The following is an 18,037-nucleotide window of genomic DNA, read 5'->3' on the forward strand; positions in this document are numbered from 1 at the left end:
AATAAAAACTATATTCGTGTTGAAGTGAAAGCGGCTGATTTCATATCAATCCGAGCTGAGACATGTGATGTCCCAGCCCAGGGTTATCCAGGAGTTTGCATGTTCCCCCTTTGTCCGTAATGTTTCCTCCCTTCATCTCATGCATCATCAAGTTCTCAAACTAGGTCTTTGGAGATAGGTCCTCAGGTGCTTGAAGGATGGGTCAAACTCCGTGCTCCGTTACCTTGACTACAAACACACCAAAGAGGAGTGTTTTTATTTGTGTTTTTTTATAAACACTAAGCCTTAAGTATTGCTTAACTTCTATTCATAAAAAACATGCTTTGGTTGTTAAAAAAACCCATAAAAGAATGGTATAAATGACACGTCTTTAAGTACAACTTTCTATATTGCAATAATGTCTGTCATGATAAAATATAAATTGTAAAATGTTACATATGTAGTTCAGGTAGTGTAGTTGTAGTTGTAGTAGTTTTTAAAGTTGTAGTTTTTGAGTTTTTATTTCCTCTTAATGTAGAAATTGCTACTCTGCACTATAAGTTACAGTATCACTGATGTTTGTTCTGTTCTTTGCAAACTGATATTTACAAAGTGTAAAATGTAATATTATGTCAAATGTATTTTCTCACAAATGGTATTTGCCTCTAAGTCATTGTATTATCATTACCAAAAGTGGAAATAAAGTGTGTTTACTTCATTAATTCAGTTGTAAATGTGTATTTAAAATATGTATTTATACAGTCAATGTAAAATATTCAATTTTGGACATTTAAAAAGAAAAGAAATCAAATAGCCCCCCTATATTTTGCACCACCAGCCGCCACTGTTGTAGCGTACACTGCCCTGGGTAATAATTCCCTGTGCGCAAAGTGATCAATCTAAACCTTAATGGCAATAATGTAATAGTAAAACGACAGACTGAGGAACAGCTCTTATTGACACTGCATTAAATCCTTTGACAAGAGATGTTAGACAAGGAGTGCCGACCTGGAGAGTGCGGGGGGGAGGCTCAGAGAAGGGAGAGCACTAAGGATCTGTGCTACTGAGGGAGGGCATCTGAACAGAGGACTAGGAACACATTCAAATACGTGACTGGTCTGCGTGCATGAAGCGAGTGCATGATGGTGCATGCGTACACTTACAAAGATCGTAAACCACATTTTACTGTTGGTTTTACTGAATTAACTTATTTTGTTAATGGTCCAATTTGACCAAGCTTCCATGTTTGTTGCGTTTTCACCTCTGCCCACTTCTTCCCAAACTGTGTGCAGCTTCCACGCAAACCGCACATTTTCACGTCAAGTAATTTTTTTGTAGATTCCTACACTCCTTGCATGAAAAAATGCGTACGCACAATTTGGGGTTCATTTTGTGCATACCGGGCTTTATAAATGAGGCCCCTGGCTATGCCTAAGTGATATTTAAGTGTATACAGAGCCGCGGCGCGCGGCCAAAACTGCTAGGCTATTTTGTGCCGCGGCTCCTGAAACTGCTGGGCTATTTGACCGCGCCGGGTTAGATCGCGCCAGGTTAGGGTTAGGTCTTGGGGTTAAGGTTAGGGTCAGGGTCAAGGTCAGGGTTAGGGTTTGGGTTTGGGTTTGAGTTTGGGTTAGGGTTAGCCATGAGGCTATATGGCCGTGCCGCGGCTCCCGAAACTGCTGGGCTATTTGACCGCACCGCGGCTCTGCAGCCACGGCCAAAAAACAAAGACATTTGCACTTATCTTTTTTTTTTTTTTAAGATCTTGAAACGTGAATATGGTATTTTAATTTGTCTTGCTATACACATTTATTTAGGCATCCTGACTATCAACAAATAGGATTCTGATAGTGTCCAATAGGATTCTGAAAGAAATTGCCCGTACCACAGTTTGGGAACCACTGATCTATTTTTTTCATTTATTTTCATTTTTTTGGATCCTGTACATACTTTGTTTGATTGTCTTCGTTTGCTCACTGTAAATATTCTACCACTGCTTCTGGATGTAAATAAAATGCACTTTTTTTCACAGAAGCTAAAACGAACCCATGTCAGTGCTGCACTGGATCAAAAACATACAAAACAAAGGTGCTCATTGGACCATAAGCCGGAAATTCTTGTCACAAAAAAGAGAAGGGCAGAAGTACTTTAGTGTATATTGACAAAACCAACAATCCTCCATCAATGTATATTTCTTTATTCCTTAAATATGTTATTTTATTGTTATTATTATCTATAGGCTACAGGACAATGTTCATGTTACAAACAAGTCAACAATGCATTGATTCCGTGGGCGGCCCAAAAACGTCTTTTCAAAAGCGTGGGAAAATAGTAGCCACACGCTAAAAAGTACGGTATATATGATACGTCCTCAGTCCTCACCCTTCACTAATCAGGGGTTATCACGTTAGTAACCAGAATATTCAAACCACCTGAATACAATGGACAGTATCAGCACATATAAGATTCCTTCACTACAATTGAGCCGGCTCAGTTTGTGCAAAGCCAACAGACAAAAGGACTTTCCAAAGCAGTGTAATCACACTATTACCAGTGGAAAGTTTGAAATCGGACACTGTCACCTGTCCCCTGTGCCCAACCCCTGTCCGTATGTCTTCTGTGTGTTTTGACATACATGTATGTATCTACGCCTACCTTTTGACATTTGAGCATAACAAATCTTTTATTTTCTGTCCCATTAAAGGTAGACACATTGCACAAGGTTGGGTCAGAGAACAGTATAAAAGAGGGAGATAACAGCCTGAGCTTGAATATTTACCACCAACACTTTGAAACACACTCTTCACTTTATTTTGGTAAGCATTATTTCAGAAAATTTGAAGATTTGATTTGAATTTCTATATTTCAATATGATGTCTTTTTTCAAAGGGGTTACTACTGTATGCCACAATGAGGAAACTGGTGTGTATAGATAAGTATTGCACAATAAAATTAAATGAATATGCTAATATACTGTATTTTCTGACTAACAGCTGGGAGTTGCCATTATTGCTGGACTCATTTCTGGTATGTTTCTATTACTTTGGGCAACTGTCTTAACTATTTTACTATGATATATTTGACAGCAGTAGTAATTGGCCTGGACATAATCATTATAAAATGAGAATTATGCACCAGGATTGATTGATTGATTGATTGATTGATTGATCATATTTTTGCTCTCCATAATATGCCAAAAGAGACCTGTTACTTGAGTAACATTATTTGGAAGTTATATTATTTGAGCAAAAAAATATACACAACGCAACATCAAAAATAAGTTAGAAATAAATACTTATGTAATATGTTAAATAATGATAAGAATGTGTTTGGTTTAACCTGGTGAAATTATATTATATTATTTTATATATATATATTTATATATATATATATGCATATATATATATACACACATACACATACACATACACACTATTATTATTAATATTATTATTGTCATTTTTAGTTGGAAGCCTGAAATCGTCATTCTTGCCATTTCGTAAGTATTTCCAGTCGACGTATATATAACATTGTAGGGATGTATTTTGACAACTCATTCTAATTAGTCATTAACTCTGGTTTCTAATCCAGCAATTGAAATCAGCAAACCCTCTAATGAACGTAAGTGTTAGAAAATAAAACAAACTCTTGTTCACATTTTTTAAATGTATAAAAATCCAAGTATTTTAAACATAACCTGCTGTATTTTGCTCAGGCTGTTGGACTGAATGGTTTGACAGGGATGACCCCTCAGGAACTGGAGACTGGGAACTGCTGGTTAACCTCCGTAATGAATATCCAGGAAAGATCTGTAGCAAACCAGTGGACATCGAGGCCAGGACTCTGTCTGGACTCACTCCAGCTGCAGCAGGAGACGTGGTTCAGTGAGTATCTCTGAACATCTATATTTTTGTATTTATTGTTTATATGATAATGATACACTTATATATGTATTCGTTTTGAAGTGTAGACAAAATATATATGTTACTAAAAATTAATAATTACATCCCTCACATTTGCCGTGGTTCCCTATACTTTAACGTAATTATTTGACCCAAAATGGTGAAATAAATTCCTAATTAAAAGAATAGACTGGATAGAGCAAAGATATTTAAATAATGTGAAATAACTAAGATACCAACAGAAGAAGTTTTTACAGGGGCTGTAATGTGGCCCAAAAAAACGCCCAAGATATTTATTTCCAAACATATATCCAGAAGGTGGTTGAACCAGGGAACAGACTGAATTTACCTTTGCCTGTTGTGTATGATTTTTTTTTAGGATGAACAAAGATACTGGTTTTGTCTGCAAAGATACAGACCAAAAAGACAAAAAGTGCAGTGACTATCGTGTCCGCTTCAGCTGCTACTCCCCCTTCTGTGCAGAAGAATGTACAGTCGAAGGTACTGTCACCTTGGTGCTGTTGTTCCAACACAATAACCTACTCACTTAGTTACTTTACTGATTGATCGTTTCCTATAGTGTGTTGGAGTGACTGGTTTGACCGTGACAATCCCGGCGGAACAGGAGACTGGGAAAATTTGAGCCTTTTGCAGAAACAATACCCAGGAAAAATTTGCAAGAAGCCTGAGTACATCGAAGTGGTCACAGTGAGCGGAAACGTCCCAGCTACTGCAACTGGACAAGACTTCCTCGTGTACGTCACTGCAGTCATCTGTTATTTATTGTCGTTTATTGTAATTAATTATTTGTCTGTTCTTTCATTTACAGTTTTAATCCAACTGAGGGCTTTGTGTGCAAGAATAAGCCGGGCCAGTACTGCAAGGACTATAAGGTGCGCTTTGGCTGCTGCTGCGACTGAGGCCCAGCTCAGAGAGGCCGTGTGGGAACAGGACTTTCTTCCAAAGTCTATGTTATTTTTGCTCGAACTGGAGAAGACTAATGTACTAAAGCTTTGTACTAAAGACTACTATGTAAAGCGCTTTGAGTACCTAGAGGTTATAAAAGTGCTATATAAATGTTACCATTTACTAATAGAAAATAAATAAAAAGTTGTGTTGACACGGTGTCTGAATTCTTTAAGGCAATACAAGTTTTAATACAAAGTAAATGATAGGTTGCCAAATCTTACTCTTATCTCCTCAGGCCCTCAATTGCCAGGTCTCACACCTTCACTGTGCACAGATACAAAAATGCATATACATTAACATTAAAACAGGAATGCAGGAAAAATACTTTCAGTCATATGCACAGCTAAATAGAATAGAACAGCGTAGAGGCCTGTCTCACATCCTCAGGGTTTGATGAATGGTTAAATGTGCATGCACGTGGGTACGAGCACGGCTCTGCCGTGTCTGGGGGTGACACTGTGGGTGTGGTGTGGTTATTAGTGAGCGCGCTCACCTGCTGTGTGTGTGTCAGTGGCTTGGATAACGGCGACGGGGTGAACATGAGGTTAATGACTTTCTGTTGACCATGTCACGTACCATCTCACTTTTACATCTCACCAGAAAGATTTGCCTGTTCAGGCATCGATGTTTGGCCAATGCATATCGTCATCAAACTGAAGTAACTTCCGGCCTTCTGTTTTGCATTTAGAGAAATAAAAGACCTAACATGTGTCCATTTACATGTGCAATTGTTCTGAGACACGTCTTCAATGTTTAATACCTGTGTCTTAGCCTGCCACGGCGTTTGGATTTGTTTGGATGCCAGCGCTGTAATAGTCCAGATTAGAAATGCATTTATATCATATCAAAATGTCTCTCCTTGAAAGTTCAGATTTAGATTTCTTAAAGATGGAATGGACGATTTTTTGGCCCAAATCTGAGTCTCATTTCCTCGTGGCGTGGACTCCCGATTAGTCCTGCCACGTATCAATCATAGGATGCACCTACTGCTCACCTGCAGCCTCATCGGCTCGTCCCCAGGAGAGCAGCATGTTTCCGCGTGTCTAAGCGCATGGATCTATCATAATATACTTCCCTCAGTGGGAATAAAATGAAGACAGAGAAAGACAGTTCGAGCGACTCATAAGAGACGGAAATCTACAGGAGACGAGAGATGCGATGCGATCCGTCGCGCTAAAAAACGAACGCACGTCTAACCTGGAGGCTGTTGTGTGCATCCGCACGGGGAGAGTATGCACTTCCGCTTGAGTTCTCAAATCGGCGAAACATCGTCCATTACGCCTTTAATAAAGATTTCAGTCAGAGTGTTATAATTATCAGTTTTTTTTGGTTTATTTCTTGATCATAATAACTCCTTATTTGTAAATACCTATAAAAGTCAGTTTTTTCTAAATCAGAGGATTTCTTCAGCTTATCAAAGCTTTTTCGTTTTGTTGATATGTCGGTGCTCTGCACACTTTGTGTCACATCTTAAAATTGTGGAAACATTTTAAAATGGCTTGTGTGCCTCCAGCTTCAGTCTTGTTGTGGGTTCATCTCTCATGTCCTGTAAGTGATGTTGGGGGTAAAGGGCCTTATCCTCTTCAAAGCACTTAAGATTCCGGGCTGAGTATTCACACATAATTTGCATTCTTGAGTCTTTGACCTTTTTTTCTTATCTTTTAGTTTTATAGACGATTGCGACAGGTCATCCTGTGCATTAAAGGAAAACATGCTAATCATTAGAGATGACCATCATACTTAAATCTGACTTGTAAAAAATGCTGCTGCTCCTGTTGCCAGTAAGTGAGCTCCAGGTGTGGTTATAAGAAGATGCATCCAGTCTCAGGTCACAGTTTTCAAGTAAAGGTTGAACAAACAGGTGAGTGGAGAACTGAATCTGAATATGCTGTTGGTGTTCTTTTAATTCCTATATGGTGTCTTTTTTTTCCAAAGGGTTGTCTACTGTATGCTACAATGAGGAAACTGGTGTGTATAGATAAGTATTGCACTATAAAACAAAATGGATATGCTAATATTTTGTATTTTCGGACCAACAGCTGGGACTTGCCATTATTGCTGGACTCATTTCTGGTACGTTTTCTGTGGGTGAACTATTTACTATGATATTTTTGACAGCAGTGGAAGTAGTTGGCATGGAAAAAATAATTATTATATGAGAATTATGCTGCACGATTGGTTGATCATATTTTTAGGTAAGCACTAAATACTATGCCAAAAGAGACCTCCCGTAACATATAATATAACATATTTGCCTAGTCCTATAAATAAAGCTGACCATGGTTCAAGTTGTGGAAAGATATCTATTTTTGATTCTAATAAATTCAAAATATGAAATGACATAATTATTATGATTTTCACCTATGTTTTGTGATGGAAATACAACTTAATATCATGCCCCTTTAGCAGAATATAGCCGTATAACTGTTACTTAAGAAACTTTATTTGGAAGTTACATTATTTTAACAAAAAAATAAATACACAACATTCCGTTTTACCTGATGAAAATAAATTTAAAAAATAAAAATGCTATTATTGCTACTTTCAGCTGGAAACCTGCAACCGTCATTCTTGCCATTACGTGAGTATTTCCAGTAGATATATACATAACATTGTAGGGATGTATTTTTAAAAATCATTTCAATTGGTCATGTGGTTTCTATTCCAGCTATTGAAATCAGCAAACCCTCCAATGAACGTAAGTATTAAAAATAAAACAAAAAAATGCTTGTTCACATTTTTTAAATGTATAAAAATCCAAGTATTTTAAACATAACCTGCTGTATTTTGCTCAGGCTGTTGGACTGAATGGTTTGACAGGGATGACCCCTCAGGAACTGGAGACTGGGAGCTGCTGGTTAACCTCCGTAATGAATATCCAGGAAAGATCTGTAGTAAACCAGTGGACATCGAGGCCAGGACTCTGTCTGGACTCACTCCAGCTGCAGCAGGAGACGTGGTTCAGTGAGTATCTCTGAACATCTATATTTTTGTATTTATTGTTTATATGATAATGATACACTTATATATGTATTCGTTTTGAAGTGTAGACAAAATATATATGTTACTAAAAATTAATAATTACATCCCTCACATTTGCCGTGGTTCCCTATACTTTAACATAATTATTTGACCCAAAATGGTGAAATAAATTCCTAATTAAAAGAATAGACTGGATAGAGCAAAGATATTTAAATAATGTGAAATAACTAAGATACCAACAGAAGAAGTTTTTACAGGGGCTGTAATGTGGCCCAAAAAAACGCCCAAGATATATATTTCCAAACATATATCCAGAAGGTGGTTGAACCAGGGAACAGACTGAATTTACCTTTGCCTGTTGTGTTTCATTTTTTTTAGGATGAACAAAGATACTGGTTTTGTCTGCAAAGATACAGACCAAAAAGACAAAAAGTGCAGTGACTATCGTGTCCGCTTCAGCTGCTACTCCCCCTTCTGTGCAGAAGAATGTACAGTCGAAGGTACTGTCACCTTGGTGCTGTTGTTCCAACACAATAACCTACTCACTTAGTTACTTTACTGATTGATCGTTTCCTATAGTGTGTTGGAGTGACTGGTTTGACCGTGACAATCCCGGCGGAACAGGAGACTGGGAAAATTTGAGCCTTTTGCAGAAACAATACCCAGGAAAAATTTGCAAGAAGCCTGAGTACATCGAAGTGGTCACAGTGAGCGGAAACGTCCCAGCTACTGCAACTGGACAAGACTTCCTCGTGTACGTCACTGCAGTCATCTGTTATTTATTGTCGTTTATTGTAATTAATTATTTGTCTGTTCTTTCATTTACAGTTTTAATCCAACTGAGGGCTTTGTGTGCAAGAATAAGCCGGGCCAGTACTGCAAGGACTATAAGGTGCGCTTTGGCTGCTGCTGCGACTGAGGCCCAGCTCAGAGAGGCCGTGTGGGAACAGGACTTTCTTCCAAAGTCTATGTTATTTTTGCTCGAACTGGAGAAGACTAATGTACTAAAGCTTTGTACTAAAGACTACTATGTAAAGCGCTTTGAGTACCTAGAGGTTATAAAAGTGCTATATAAATGTTACCATTTACTAATAGAAAATAAATAAAAAGTTGTGTTGACACGGTGTCTGAATTCTTTAAGGCAATACAAGTTTTAATACAAAGTAAATGATAGGTTGCCAAATCTTACTCTTATCTCCTCAGGCCCTCAATTGCCAGGTCTCACACCTTCACTGTGCACAGATACAAAAATGCATATACATTGACATTAAAACAGGAATGCAGGAAAAATACTTTCAGTCATATGCACAGCTAAATAGAATAGAACAGCGTAGAGGCCTGTCTCACATCCTCAGGGTTTGATGAATGGTTGAATGTGCATGCACGTGGGTACGAGCACGGCTCTGCCGTGTCTGGGGGTGACACTGTGGGTGTGGTTATTAGTGAGCGCGCTCACCTGCTGTGTGTGTGTCAGTGGCTTGGATAACGGCGACGGGGTGAACATGAGGTTAATGACTTTCTGTTGACCATGTCATGTACCATCTCACTTTTACATCTCACCAGAAAGATTTGCCAGTTCAGGCATCGATGTTTGGCCAATGCATATCGTCATCAAACTGAAGGAACTTCCGGCCTTCTGTTTTGCATTTAGAGAAATAAAAGACCTAACATGTGTCCATTTACATGTGCAATTGTTCTGAGACACGTCTTCAATGTTTAATACCTGTGTCTTAGCCTGCCACGGTGTTTGGATTTGTTTGGATGCCAGCGCTGTAATAGTCCAGATTAGAAATGCATTTATATCATATCAAAATGTCTCTCCTTGAAAGTTCAGATTTAGATTTCTTAAAGATGGAATGGACGATTTTTTGGCCCAAATCTGAGTCTCATTTCCTCGTGGCGTGGACTCCCGATTAGTCCTGCCACGTATCAATCATAGGATGCACCTACTGCTCACCTGCAGCCTCATCGGCTCGTCCCCAGGAGAGCAGCATGTTTCCGCGTGTCTAAGCGCATGGATCTATCATAATATACTTCCCTCAGTGGGAATAAAATGAAGACAGAGAAAGACAGTTCGAGCGACTCATAAGAGACGGAAATCTACAGGAGACGAGAGATGCGATGCGATCCGTCGCGCTAAAAAACTAACGCACGTCTAACCTGGAGGCTGTTGTGTGCATCCGCACGGGGAGAGTATGCACTTCCGCTTGAATTCTCAAATCGGCGAAACATCGTCCATTACGCCTTTAATAAAAATTTCAGTCAGAGTGTTATAATTATCTGTTTTTTTGGTTTATTTCTTGATCATAATAACTCCTTATTTGTAAATACCTATAAAAGTCAGTTTTTTCTAAATCAGAGGATTTCTTCAGCTTATCAAAGCTTTTTCGTTTTGTTGATATGTCGGTGCTCTGCACACTTTGTGTCACATCTTAAAATTGTGGAAACATTTTAAAATGGCTTGTGTGCCTCCAGCTTCAGTCTTGTTGTGGGTTCATCTCTCATGTCCTGTAAGTGATGTTGGGGGTAAAGGGCCTTATCCTCTTCAAAGCACTTAAGATTCCGGGCTGAGTATTCACACATAATTTGCATTCTTGAGTCTTTGACCTTTTTTTCTTATCTTTTAGTTTTATAGACGATTGCGACAGGTCATCCTGTGCATTAAAGGAAAACATGCTAATCATTAGAGATGACCATCATACTTAAATCTGACTTGTAAAAAATGCTGCTGCTCCTGTTGCCAGTAAGTGAGCTCAGGTCACAGTTTTCAAGTAAAGGTTGAACAAACAGGTGAGTGGAGAACTGAATCTGAATATGCTGTTGGTGTTCTTTTAATTCCTATATGGTGTCTTTTTTTCCAAAGGGTTGTCTACTGTATGCTACAATGAGGAAACTGGTGTGTATAGATAAGTATTGCACTATAAAACAAAATGGATATGCTAATATTTTGTATTTTCGGACCAACAGCTGGGACTTGCCATTATTGCTGGACTCATTTCTGGTACGTTTTCTGTGGGTGAACTATTTACTATGATATTTTTGACAGCAGTGGAAGTAGTTGGCATGGAAAAAATAATTATTATATGAGAATTATGCTGCACGATTGGTTGATCATATTTTTAGGTAAGCACTAAATACTATGCCAAAAGAGACCTCCCGTAACATATAATATAACATATTTGCCTAGTCCTATAAATAAAGCTGACCATGGTTCAAGTTGTGGAAAGATATCTATTTTTGATTCTAATAAATTCAAAATATGAAATGACATAATTATTATGATTTTCACCTATGTTTTGTGATGGAAATACAACTTAATATCATGCCCCTTTAGCAGAATATAGCCGTATAACTGTTACTTAAGAAACTTTATTTGGAAGTTACATTATTTTAACAAAAAAAAAAATACACAACATTCCGTTTTACCTGATGAAAATAAATTTAAAAAATAAAAATGCTATTATTGCTACTTTCAGCTGGAAACCTGCAACCGTCATTCTTGCCATTACGTGAGTATTTCCAGTAGATATATACATAACATTGTAGGGATGTATTTTTAAAAATCATTTCAATTGGTCATGTGGTTTCTATTCCAGCTATTGAAATCAGCAAACCCTCCAATGAACGTAAGTATTAAAAATAAAACAAAAAAATGCTTGTTCACATTTTTTAAATGTATAAAAATCCAAGTATTTTAAACATAACCTGCTGTATTTTGCTCAGGCTGTTGGACTGAATGGTTTGACAGGGATGACCCCTCAGGAACTGGAGACTGGGAGCTGCTGGTTAACCTCCGTAATGAATATCCAGGAAAGATCTGTAGTAAACCAGTGGACATCGAGGCCAGGACTCTGTCTGGACTCACTCCAGCTGCAGCAGGAGACGTGGTTCAGTGAGTATCTCTGAACATCTATATTTTTGTATTTATTGTTTATATGATAATGATACACTTATATATGTATTCGTTTTGAAGTGTAGACAAAATATATATGTTACTAAAAATTAATAATTACATCCCTCACATTTGCCGTGGTTCCCTATACTTTAACATAATTATTTGACCCAAAATGGTGAAATAAATTCCTAATTAAAAGAATAGACTGGATAGAGCAAAGATATTTAAATAATGTGAAATAACTAAGATACCAACAGAAGAAGTTTTTACAGGGGCTGTAATGTGGCCCAAAAAAACGCCCAAGATATATATTTCCAAACATATATCCAGAAGGTGGTTGAACCAGGGAACAGACTGAATTTACCTTTGCCTGTTGTGTTTCATTTTTTTTAGGATGAACAAAGATACTGGTTTTGTCTGCAAAGATACAGACCAAAAAGACAAAAAGTGCAGTGACTATCGTGTCCGCTTCAGCTGCTACTCCCCCTTCTGTGCAGAAGAATGTACAGTCGAAGGTACTGTCACCTTGGTGCTGTTGTTCCAACACAATAACCTACTCACTTAGTTACTTTACTGATTGATCGTTTCCTATAGTGTGTTGGAGTGACTGGTTTGACCGTGACAATCCCGGCGGAACAGGAGACTGGGAAAATTTGAGCCTTTTGCAGAAACAATACCCAGGAAAAATTTGCAAGAAGCCTGAGTACATCGAAGTGGTCACAGTGAGCGGAAACGTCCCAGCTACTGCAACTGGACAAGACTTCCTCGTGTACGTCACTGCAGTCATCTGTTATTTATTGTCGTTTATTGTAATTAATTATTTGTCTGTTCTTTCATTTACAGTTTTAATCCAACTGAGGGCTTTGTGTGCAAGAATAAGCCGGGCCAGTACTGCAAGGACTATAAGGTGCGCTTTGGCTGCTGCTGCGACTGAGGCCCAGCTCAGAGAGGCCGTGTGGGAACAGGACTTTCTTCCAAAGTCTATGTTATTTTTGCTCGAACTGGAGAAGACTAATGTACTAAAGCTTTGTACTAAAGACTACTATGTAAAGCGCTTTGAGTACCTAGAGGTTATAAAAGTGCTATATAAATGTTACCATTTACTAATAGAAAATAAATAAAAAGTTGTGTTGACACGGTGTCTGAATTCTTTAAGGCAATACAAGTTTTAATACAAAGTAAATGATAGGTTGCCAAATCTTACTCTTATCTCCTCAGGCCCTCAATTGCCAGGTCTCACACCTTCACTGTGCACAGATACAAAAATGCATATACATTGACATTAAAACAGGAATGCAGGAAAAATACTTTCAGTCATATGCACAGCTAAATAGAATAGAACAGCGTAGAGGCCTGTCTCACATCCTCAGGGTTTGATGAATGGTTGAATGTGCATGCACGTGGGTACGAGCACGGCTCTGCCGTGTCTGGGGGTGACACTGTGGGTGTGGTTATTAGTGAGCGCGCTCACCTGCTGTGTGTGTGTCAGTGGCTTGGATAACGGCGACGGGGTGAACATGAGGTTAATGACTTTCTGTTGACCATGTCATGTACCATCTCACTTTTACATCTCACCAGAAAGATTTGCCAGTTCAGGCATCGATGTTTGGCCAATGCATATCGTCATCAAACTGAAGGAACTTCCGGCCTTCTGTTTTGCATTTAGAGAAATAAAAGACCTAACATGTGTCCATTTACATGTGCAATTGTTCTGAGACACGTCTTCAATGTTTAATACCTGTGTCTTAGCCTGCCACGGTGTTTGGATTTGTTTGGATGCCAGCGCTGTAATAGTCCAGATTAGAAATGCATTTATATCATATCAAAATGTCTCTCCTTGAAAGTTCAGATTTAGATTTCTTAAAGATGGAATGGACGATTTTTTGGCCCAAATCTGAGTCTCATTTCCTCGTGGCGTGGACTCCCGATTAGTCCTGCCACGTATCAATCATAGGATGCACCTACTGCTCACCTGCAGCCTCATCGGCTCGTCCCCAGGAGAGCAGCATGTTTCCGCGTGTCTAAGCGCATGGATCTATCATAATATACTTCCCTCAGTGGGAATAAAATGAAGACAGAGAAAGACAGTTCGAGCGACTCATAAGAGACGGAAATCTACAGGAGACGAGAGATGCGATGCGATCCGTCGCGCTAAAAAACTAACGCACGTCTAACCTGGAGGCTGTTGTGTGCATCCGCACGGGGAGAGTATGCACTTCCGCTTGAATTCTCAAATCGGCGAAACATCGTCCATTACGCCTTTAATAAAAATTTCAGTCAGAGTGTTATAATTATCTGTTTTTTTGGTTTATTTCTTGATCATAATAACTCCTTATTTGTAAATACCTATAAAAGTCAGTTTTTTCTAAATCAGAGGATTTCTTCAGCTTATCAAAGCTTTTTCGTTTTGTTGATATGTCGGTGCTCTGCACACTTTGTGTCACATCTTAAAATTGTGGAAACATTTTAAAATGGCTTGTGTGCCTCCAGCTTCAGTCTTGTTGTGGGTTCATCTCTCATGTCCTGTAAGTGATGTTGGGGGTAAAGGGCCTTATCCTCTTCAAAGCACTTAAGATTCCGGGCTGAGTATTCACACATAATTTGCATTCTTGAGTCTTTGACCTTTTTTTCTTATCTTTTAGTTTTATAGACGATTGCGACAGGTCATCCTGTGCATTAAAGGAAAACATGCTAATCATTAGAGATGACCATCATACTTAAATCTGACTTGTAAAAAATGCTGCTGCTCCTGTTGCCAGTAAGTGAGCTCAGGTCACAGTTTTCAAGTAAAGGTTGAACAAACAGGTGAGTGGAGAACTGAATCTGAATATGCTGTTGGTGTTCTTTTAATTCCTATATGGTGTCTTTTTTTCCAAAGGGTTGTCTACTGTATGCTACAATGAGGAAACTGGTGTGTATAGATAAGTATTGCACTATAAAACAAAATGGATATGCTAATATTTTGTATTTTCGGACCAACAGCTGGGACTTGCCATTATTGCTGGACTCATTTCTGGTACGTTTTCTGTGGGTGAACTATTTACTATGATATTTTTGACAGCAGTGGAAGTAGTTGGCATGGAAAAAATAATTATTATATGAGAATTATGCTGCACGATTGGTTGATCATATTTTTAGGTAAGCACTAAATACTATGCCAAAAGAGACCTCCCGTAACATATAATATAACATATTTGCCTAGTCCTATAAATAAAGCTGACCATGGTTCAAGTTGTGGAAAGATATCTATTTTTGATTCTAATAAATTCAAAATATGAAATGACATAATTATTATGATTTTCACCTATGTTTTGTGATGGAAATACAACTTAATATCATGCCCCTTTAGCAGAATATAGCCGTATAACTGTTACTTAAGAAACTTTATTTGGAAGTTACATTATTTTAACAAAAAAAAAAATACACAACATTCCGTTTTACCTGATGAAAATAAATTTAAAAAATAAAAATGCTATTATTGCTACTTTCAGCTGGAAACCTGCAACCGTCATTCTTGCCATTACGTGAGTATTTCCAGTAGATATATACATAACATTGTAGGGATGTATTTTTAAAAATCATTTCAATTGGTCATGTGGTTTCTATTCCAGCTATTGAAATCAGCAAACCCTCCAATGAACGTAAGTATTAAAAATAAAACAAAAAAATGCTTGTTCACATTTTTTAAATGTATAAAAATCCAAGTATTTTAAACATAACCTGCTGTATTTTGCTCAGGCTGTTGGACTGAATGGTTTGACAGGGATGACCCCTCAGGAACTGGAGACTGGGAACTGCTGGTTAACCTCCGTAATGAATATCCAGGAAAGATCTGTAGTAAACCAGTGGACATCGAGGCCAGGACTCTGTCTGGACTCACTCCAGCTGCAGCAGGAGACGTGGTTCAGTGAGTATCTCTGAACATCTATATTTTTGTATTTATTGTTTATATGATAATGATACACTTATATATGTATTTGTTTTAAAGTGTAGACAAAATATATATGTTACTAAAAATTAATAATTACATCCCTCACATTTGCCGTGGTTCCCTATACTTTAACGTAATTATTTGACCCAAAATGGTGAAATAAATTCCTAATTAAAAGAATAGACTGGATAGAGCAAAGATATTTAAATAATGTGAAATAACTAAGATACCAACAGAAGAAGTTTTTACAGGGGCTGTAATGTGGCCCAAAAAAACGCCCAAGATATATATTTCCAAACATATATCCAGAAGGTGGTTGAACCAGGGAACAGACTGAATTTACCTTTGCCTGTTGTGTTTCATTTTTTTTAGGATGAACAAAGATACTGGTTTTGTCTGCAAAGATACAGACCAAAAAGACAAAAAGTGCAGTGACTATCGTGTCCGCTTCAGCTGCTACTCCCCCTTCTGTGCAGAAGAATGTACAGTCGAAGGTACTGTCACCGTGGTGCTGTTGTTCCAACACAATAACCTACTCACTTAGTTACTTTACTGATTGATCGTTTCCTATAGTGTGTTGGAGTGACTGGTTTGACCGTGACAATCCCGGCGGAACAGGAGACTGGGAAAATTTGAGCCTTTTGCAGAAACAATACCCAGGAAAAATTTGCAAGAAGCCTGAGTACATCGAAGTGGTCACAGTGAGCGGAAACGTCCCAGCTACTGCAACTGGACAAGACTTCCTCGTGTACGTCACTGCAGTCATCTGTTATTTATTGTCGTTTATTGTAATTAATTATTTGTCTGTTCTTTCATTTACAGTTTTAATCCAACTGAGGGCTTTGTGTGCAAGAATAAGCCGGGCCAGTACTGCAAGGACTATAAGGTGCGCTTCGGCTGCTGCTGCGACTGAGGCCCAGCTCAGAGAGGCCGTGTGGGAACAGGACTTTCTTCCAAAGTCTATGTTATTTTTGCTCGAACTGGAGAAGACTAATGTACTAAAGCTTTGTACTAAAGACTACTATGTAAAGCGCTTTGAGTACCTAGAGGTTATAAAAGTGCTATATAAATGTTACCATTTACTAATAGAAAATAAATAAAAAGTTGTGTTGACACGGTGTCTGAATTCTTTAAGGCAATACAAGTTTTGATACAAAGTAAATGATAGGTTGCAAAATCTTACTCTTTTCTCCTCAGGCCCTCAATTGCCAGGTCTCACACCTTCACTGTGCACAGATACAAAAATGCATATACATTGACATTAAAACAGGAATGCAGGAAAAATACTTTCAGTCATATGCACAGCTAAATAGAATAGAACAGCGTAGAGGCCTGTCTCATCCTCAGGGTTTGATGAATGGTTGAATGTGCATGCACGTGGGTACGAGCACGGCTCTGCCGTGTCTGGGGGTGACACTGTGGGTGTGGTGTGGTTATTAGTGAGCGCGCTCACCTGCTGTGTGTGTGTCAGTGGCTTGGATAACGGCGACGGGGTGAACATGAGGTTAATGACTTTCTGTTGACCATGTCACGTACCATCTCACTTTTACATCTCACCAGAAAGATTTGCCTGTTCAGGCATCGATGTTTGGCCAATGCATATCGTCATCAAACTGAAGTAACTTCCGGCCTTCTGTTTTGCATTTAGAGAAATAAAAGACCTAACATGTGTCCATTTACATGTGCAATTGTTCTGAGACACGTCTTCAATGTTTAATACCTGTGTCTTAGCCTGCCACGGCGTTTGGATTTGTTTGGATGCCAGCGCTGTAATAGTCCAGATTAGAAATGCATTTATATCATATCAAAATGTCTCTCCTTGAAAGTTCAGATTTAGATTTCTTAAAGATGGAATGGACGATTTTTTGGCCCAAATCTGAGTCTCATTTCCTCGTGGCGTGGACTCCCGATTAGTCCTGCCACGTATCAATCATAGGATGCACCTACTGCTCACCTGCAGCCTCATCGGCTCGTCCCCAGGAGAGCAGCATGTTTCCGCGTGTCTAAGCGCATGGATCTATCATAATATACTTCCCTCAGTGGGAATAAAATGAAGACAGAGAAAGACAGTTCGAGCGACTCATAAGAGACGGAAATCTACAGGAGACGAGAGATGCGATGCGATCCGTCGCGCTAAAAAACGAACGCACGTCTAACCTGGAGGCTGTTGTGTGCATCCGCACGGGGAGAGTATGCACTTCCGCTTGAGTTCTCAAATCGGCGAAACATCGTCCATTACGCCTTTAATAAAAATTTCAGTCAGAGTGTTATAATTATCTGTTTTTTTTGGTTTATTTCTTGATCATAATAACTCCTTATTTGTAAATACCTATAAAAGTCAGTTTTTTTCTAAATCAGAGGATTTCTTCAGCTTATCAA

General features: G+C 38.5%; 3 protein-coding genes across 3 annotated transcripts; all 3 read left to right on the top strand.

Annotated features, from left to right (window-relative positions):
- The first annotated feature begins 2,889 nt into the window (after window positions 1-2,889).
- On the top strand, window positions 2,890-4,854 carry LOC140362848 (cartilage intermediate layer protein 1-like). Its single transcript, XM_072449103.1, has 6 exons — window positions 2,890-2,901; window positions 3,546-3,600; window positions 3,695-3,863; window positions 4,261-4,382; window positions 4,462-4,636; window positions 4,711-4,854. Exons 1-6 carry the CDS (start codon window positions 2,890-2,892, stop codon window positions 4,799-4,801), a joined length of 624 nt encoding a protein of 207 aa, XP_072305204.1. The 3' UTR covers window positions 4,802-4,854.
- A 1,808-nt stretch (window positions 4,855-6,662) lies between these two features.
- On the top strand, window positions 6,663-8,804 carry LOC140362857 (uncharacterized). The gene is made up of 8 exons (XM_072449114.1): window positions 6,663-6,711; window positions 6,786-6,796; window positions 6,890-6,923; window positions 7,519-7,548; window positions 7,646-7,814; window positions 8,211-8,332; window positions 8,412-8,586; window positions 8,661-8,804. The coding sequence occupies exons 1-8, from the start codon at window positions 6,663-6,665 to the stop codon at window positions 8,749-8,751; spliced, it is 681 nt and encodes a 226-aa protein (XP_072305215.1). The 3' UTR covers window positions 8,752-8,804.
- Window positions 8,805-10,924: 2,120 nt separating this feature from the next.
- Window positions 10,925-16,653, top strand: LOC140362864 (mucin-5AC-like). The gene is made up of 8 exons (XM_072449127.1): window positions 10,925-10,955; window positions 11,429-11,458; window positions 11,556-11,724; window positions 12,121-12,230; window positions 15,466-15,634; window positions 16,031-16,152; window positions 16,232-16,406; window positions 16,481-16,653. Exons 1-8 carry the CDS (start codon window positions 10,925-10,927, stop codon window positions 16,569-16,571), a joined length of 897 nt encoding a protein of 298 aa, XP_072305228.1. The 3' UTR covers window positions 16,572-16,653.
- Window positions 16,654-18,037: the final 1,384 nt, after the last annotated feature.

Source organism: Eucyclogobius newberryi, unplaced genomic scaffold (genome assembly GCF_026437365.1).
Source record: "Eucyclogobius newberryi isolate DKJ021-1_F unplaced genomic scaffold, fEucNew1.0.hap1 SCAF_1, whole genome shotgun sequence".
Lineage (NCBI taxonomy): Eukaryota > Metazoa > Chordata > Actinopteri > Gobiiformes > Gobiidae > Eucyclogobius > Eucyclogobius newberryi.

Coding starts and splice junctions, on each gene's coding strand:
- LOC140362848 (XM_072449103.1), top strand. Junction 3,601..3,694: donor CAGCAAACCCTCTAATGAAC/GTAAGTGTTAGA, acceptor TATTTTGCTCAG/GCTGTTGGACTGAATGGTTT. Junction 4,383..4,461: donor AGAAGAATGTACAGTCGAAG/GTACTGTCACCT, acceptor CGTTTCCTATAG/TGTGTTGGAGTGACTGGTTT.
- LOC140362857 (XM_072449114.1), top strand. CDS start 6,663: ATGCATCCAGTCTCAGGTCACAGTTTTCAAGTAAAGGTTGAACAAACA. Junction 6,924..7,518: donor TATTGCTGGACTCATTTCTG/GTACGTTTTCTG, acceptor TTTCTATTCCAG/CTATTGAAATCAGCAAACCC. Junction 8,587..8,660: donor ACTGGACAAGACTTCCTCGT/GTACGTCACTGC, acceptor TTTCATTTACAG/TTTTAATCCAACTGAGGGCT.
- LOC140362864 (XM_072449127.1), top strand. CDS start 10,925: ATGCTGCACGATTGGTTGATCATATTTTTAG. Junction 12,231..15,465: donor CCCCTTCTGTGCAGAAGAAT/GTACAGTCGAAG, acceptor TATTTTGCTCAG/GCTGTTGGACTGAATGGTTT. Junction 15,635..16,030: donor GCAGCAGGAGACGTGGTTCA/GTGAGTATCTCT, acceptor CATTTTTTTTAG/GATGAACAAAGATACTGGTT.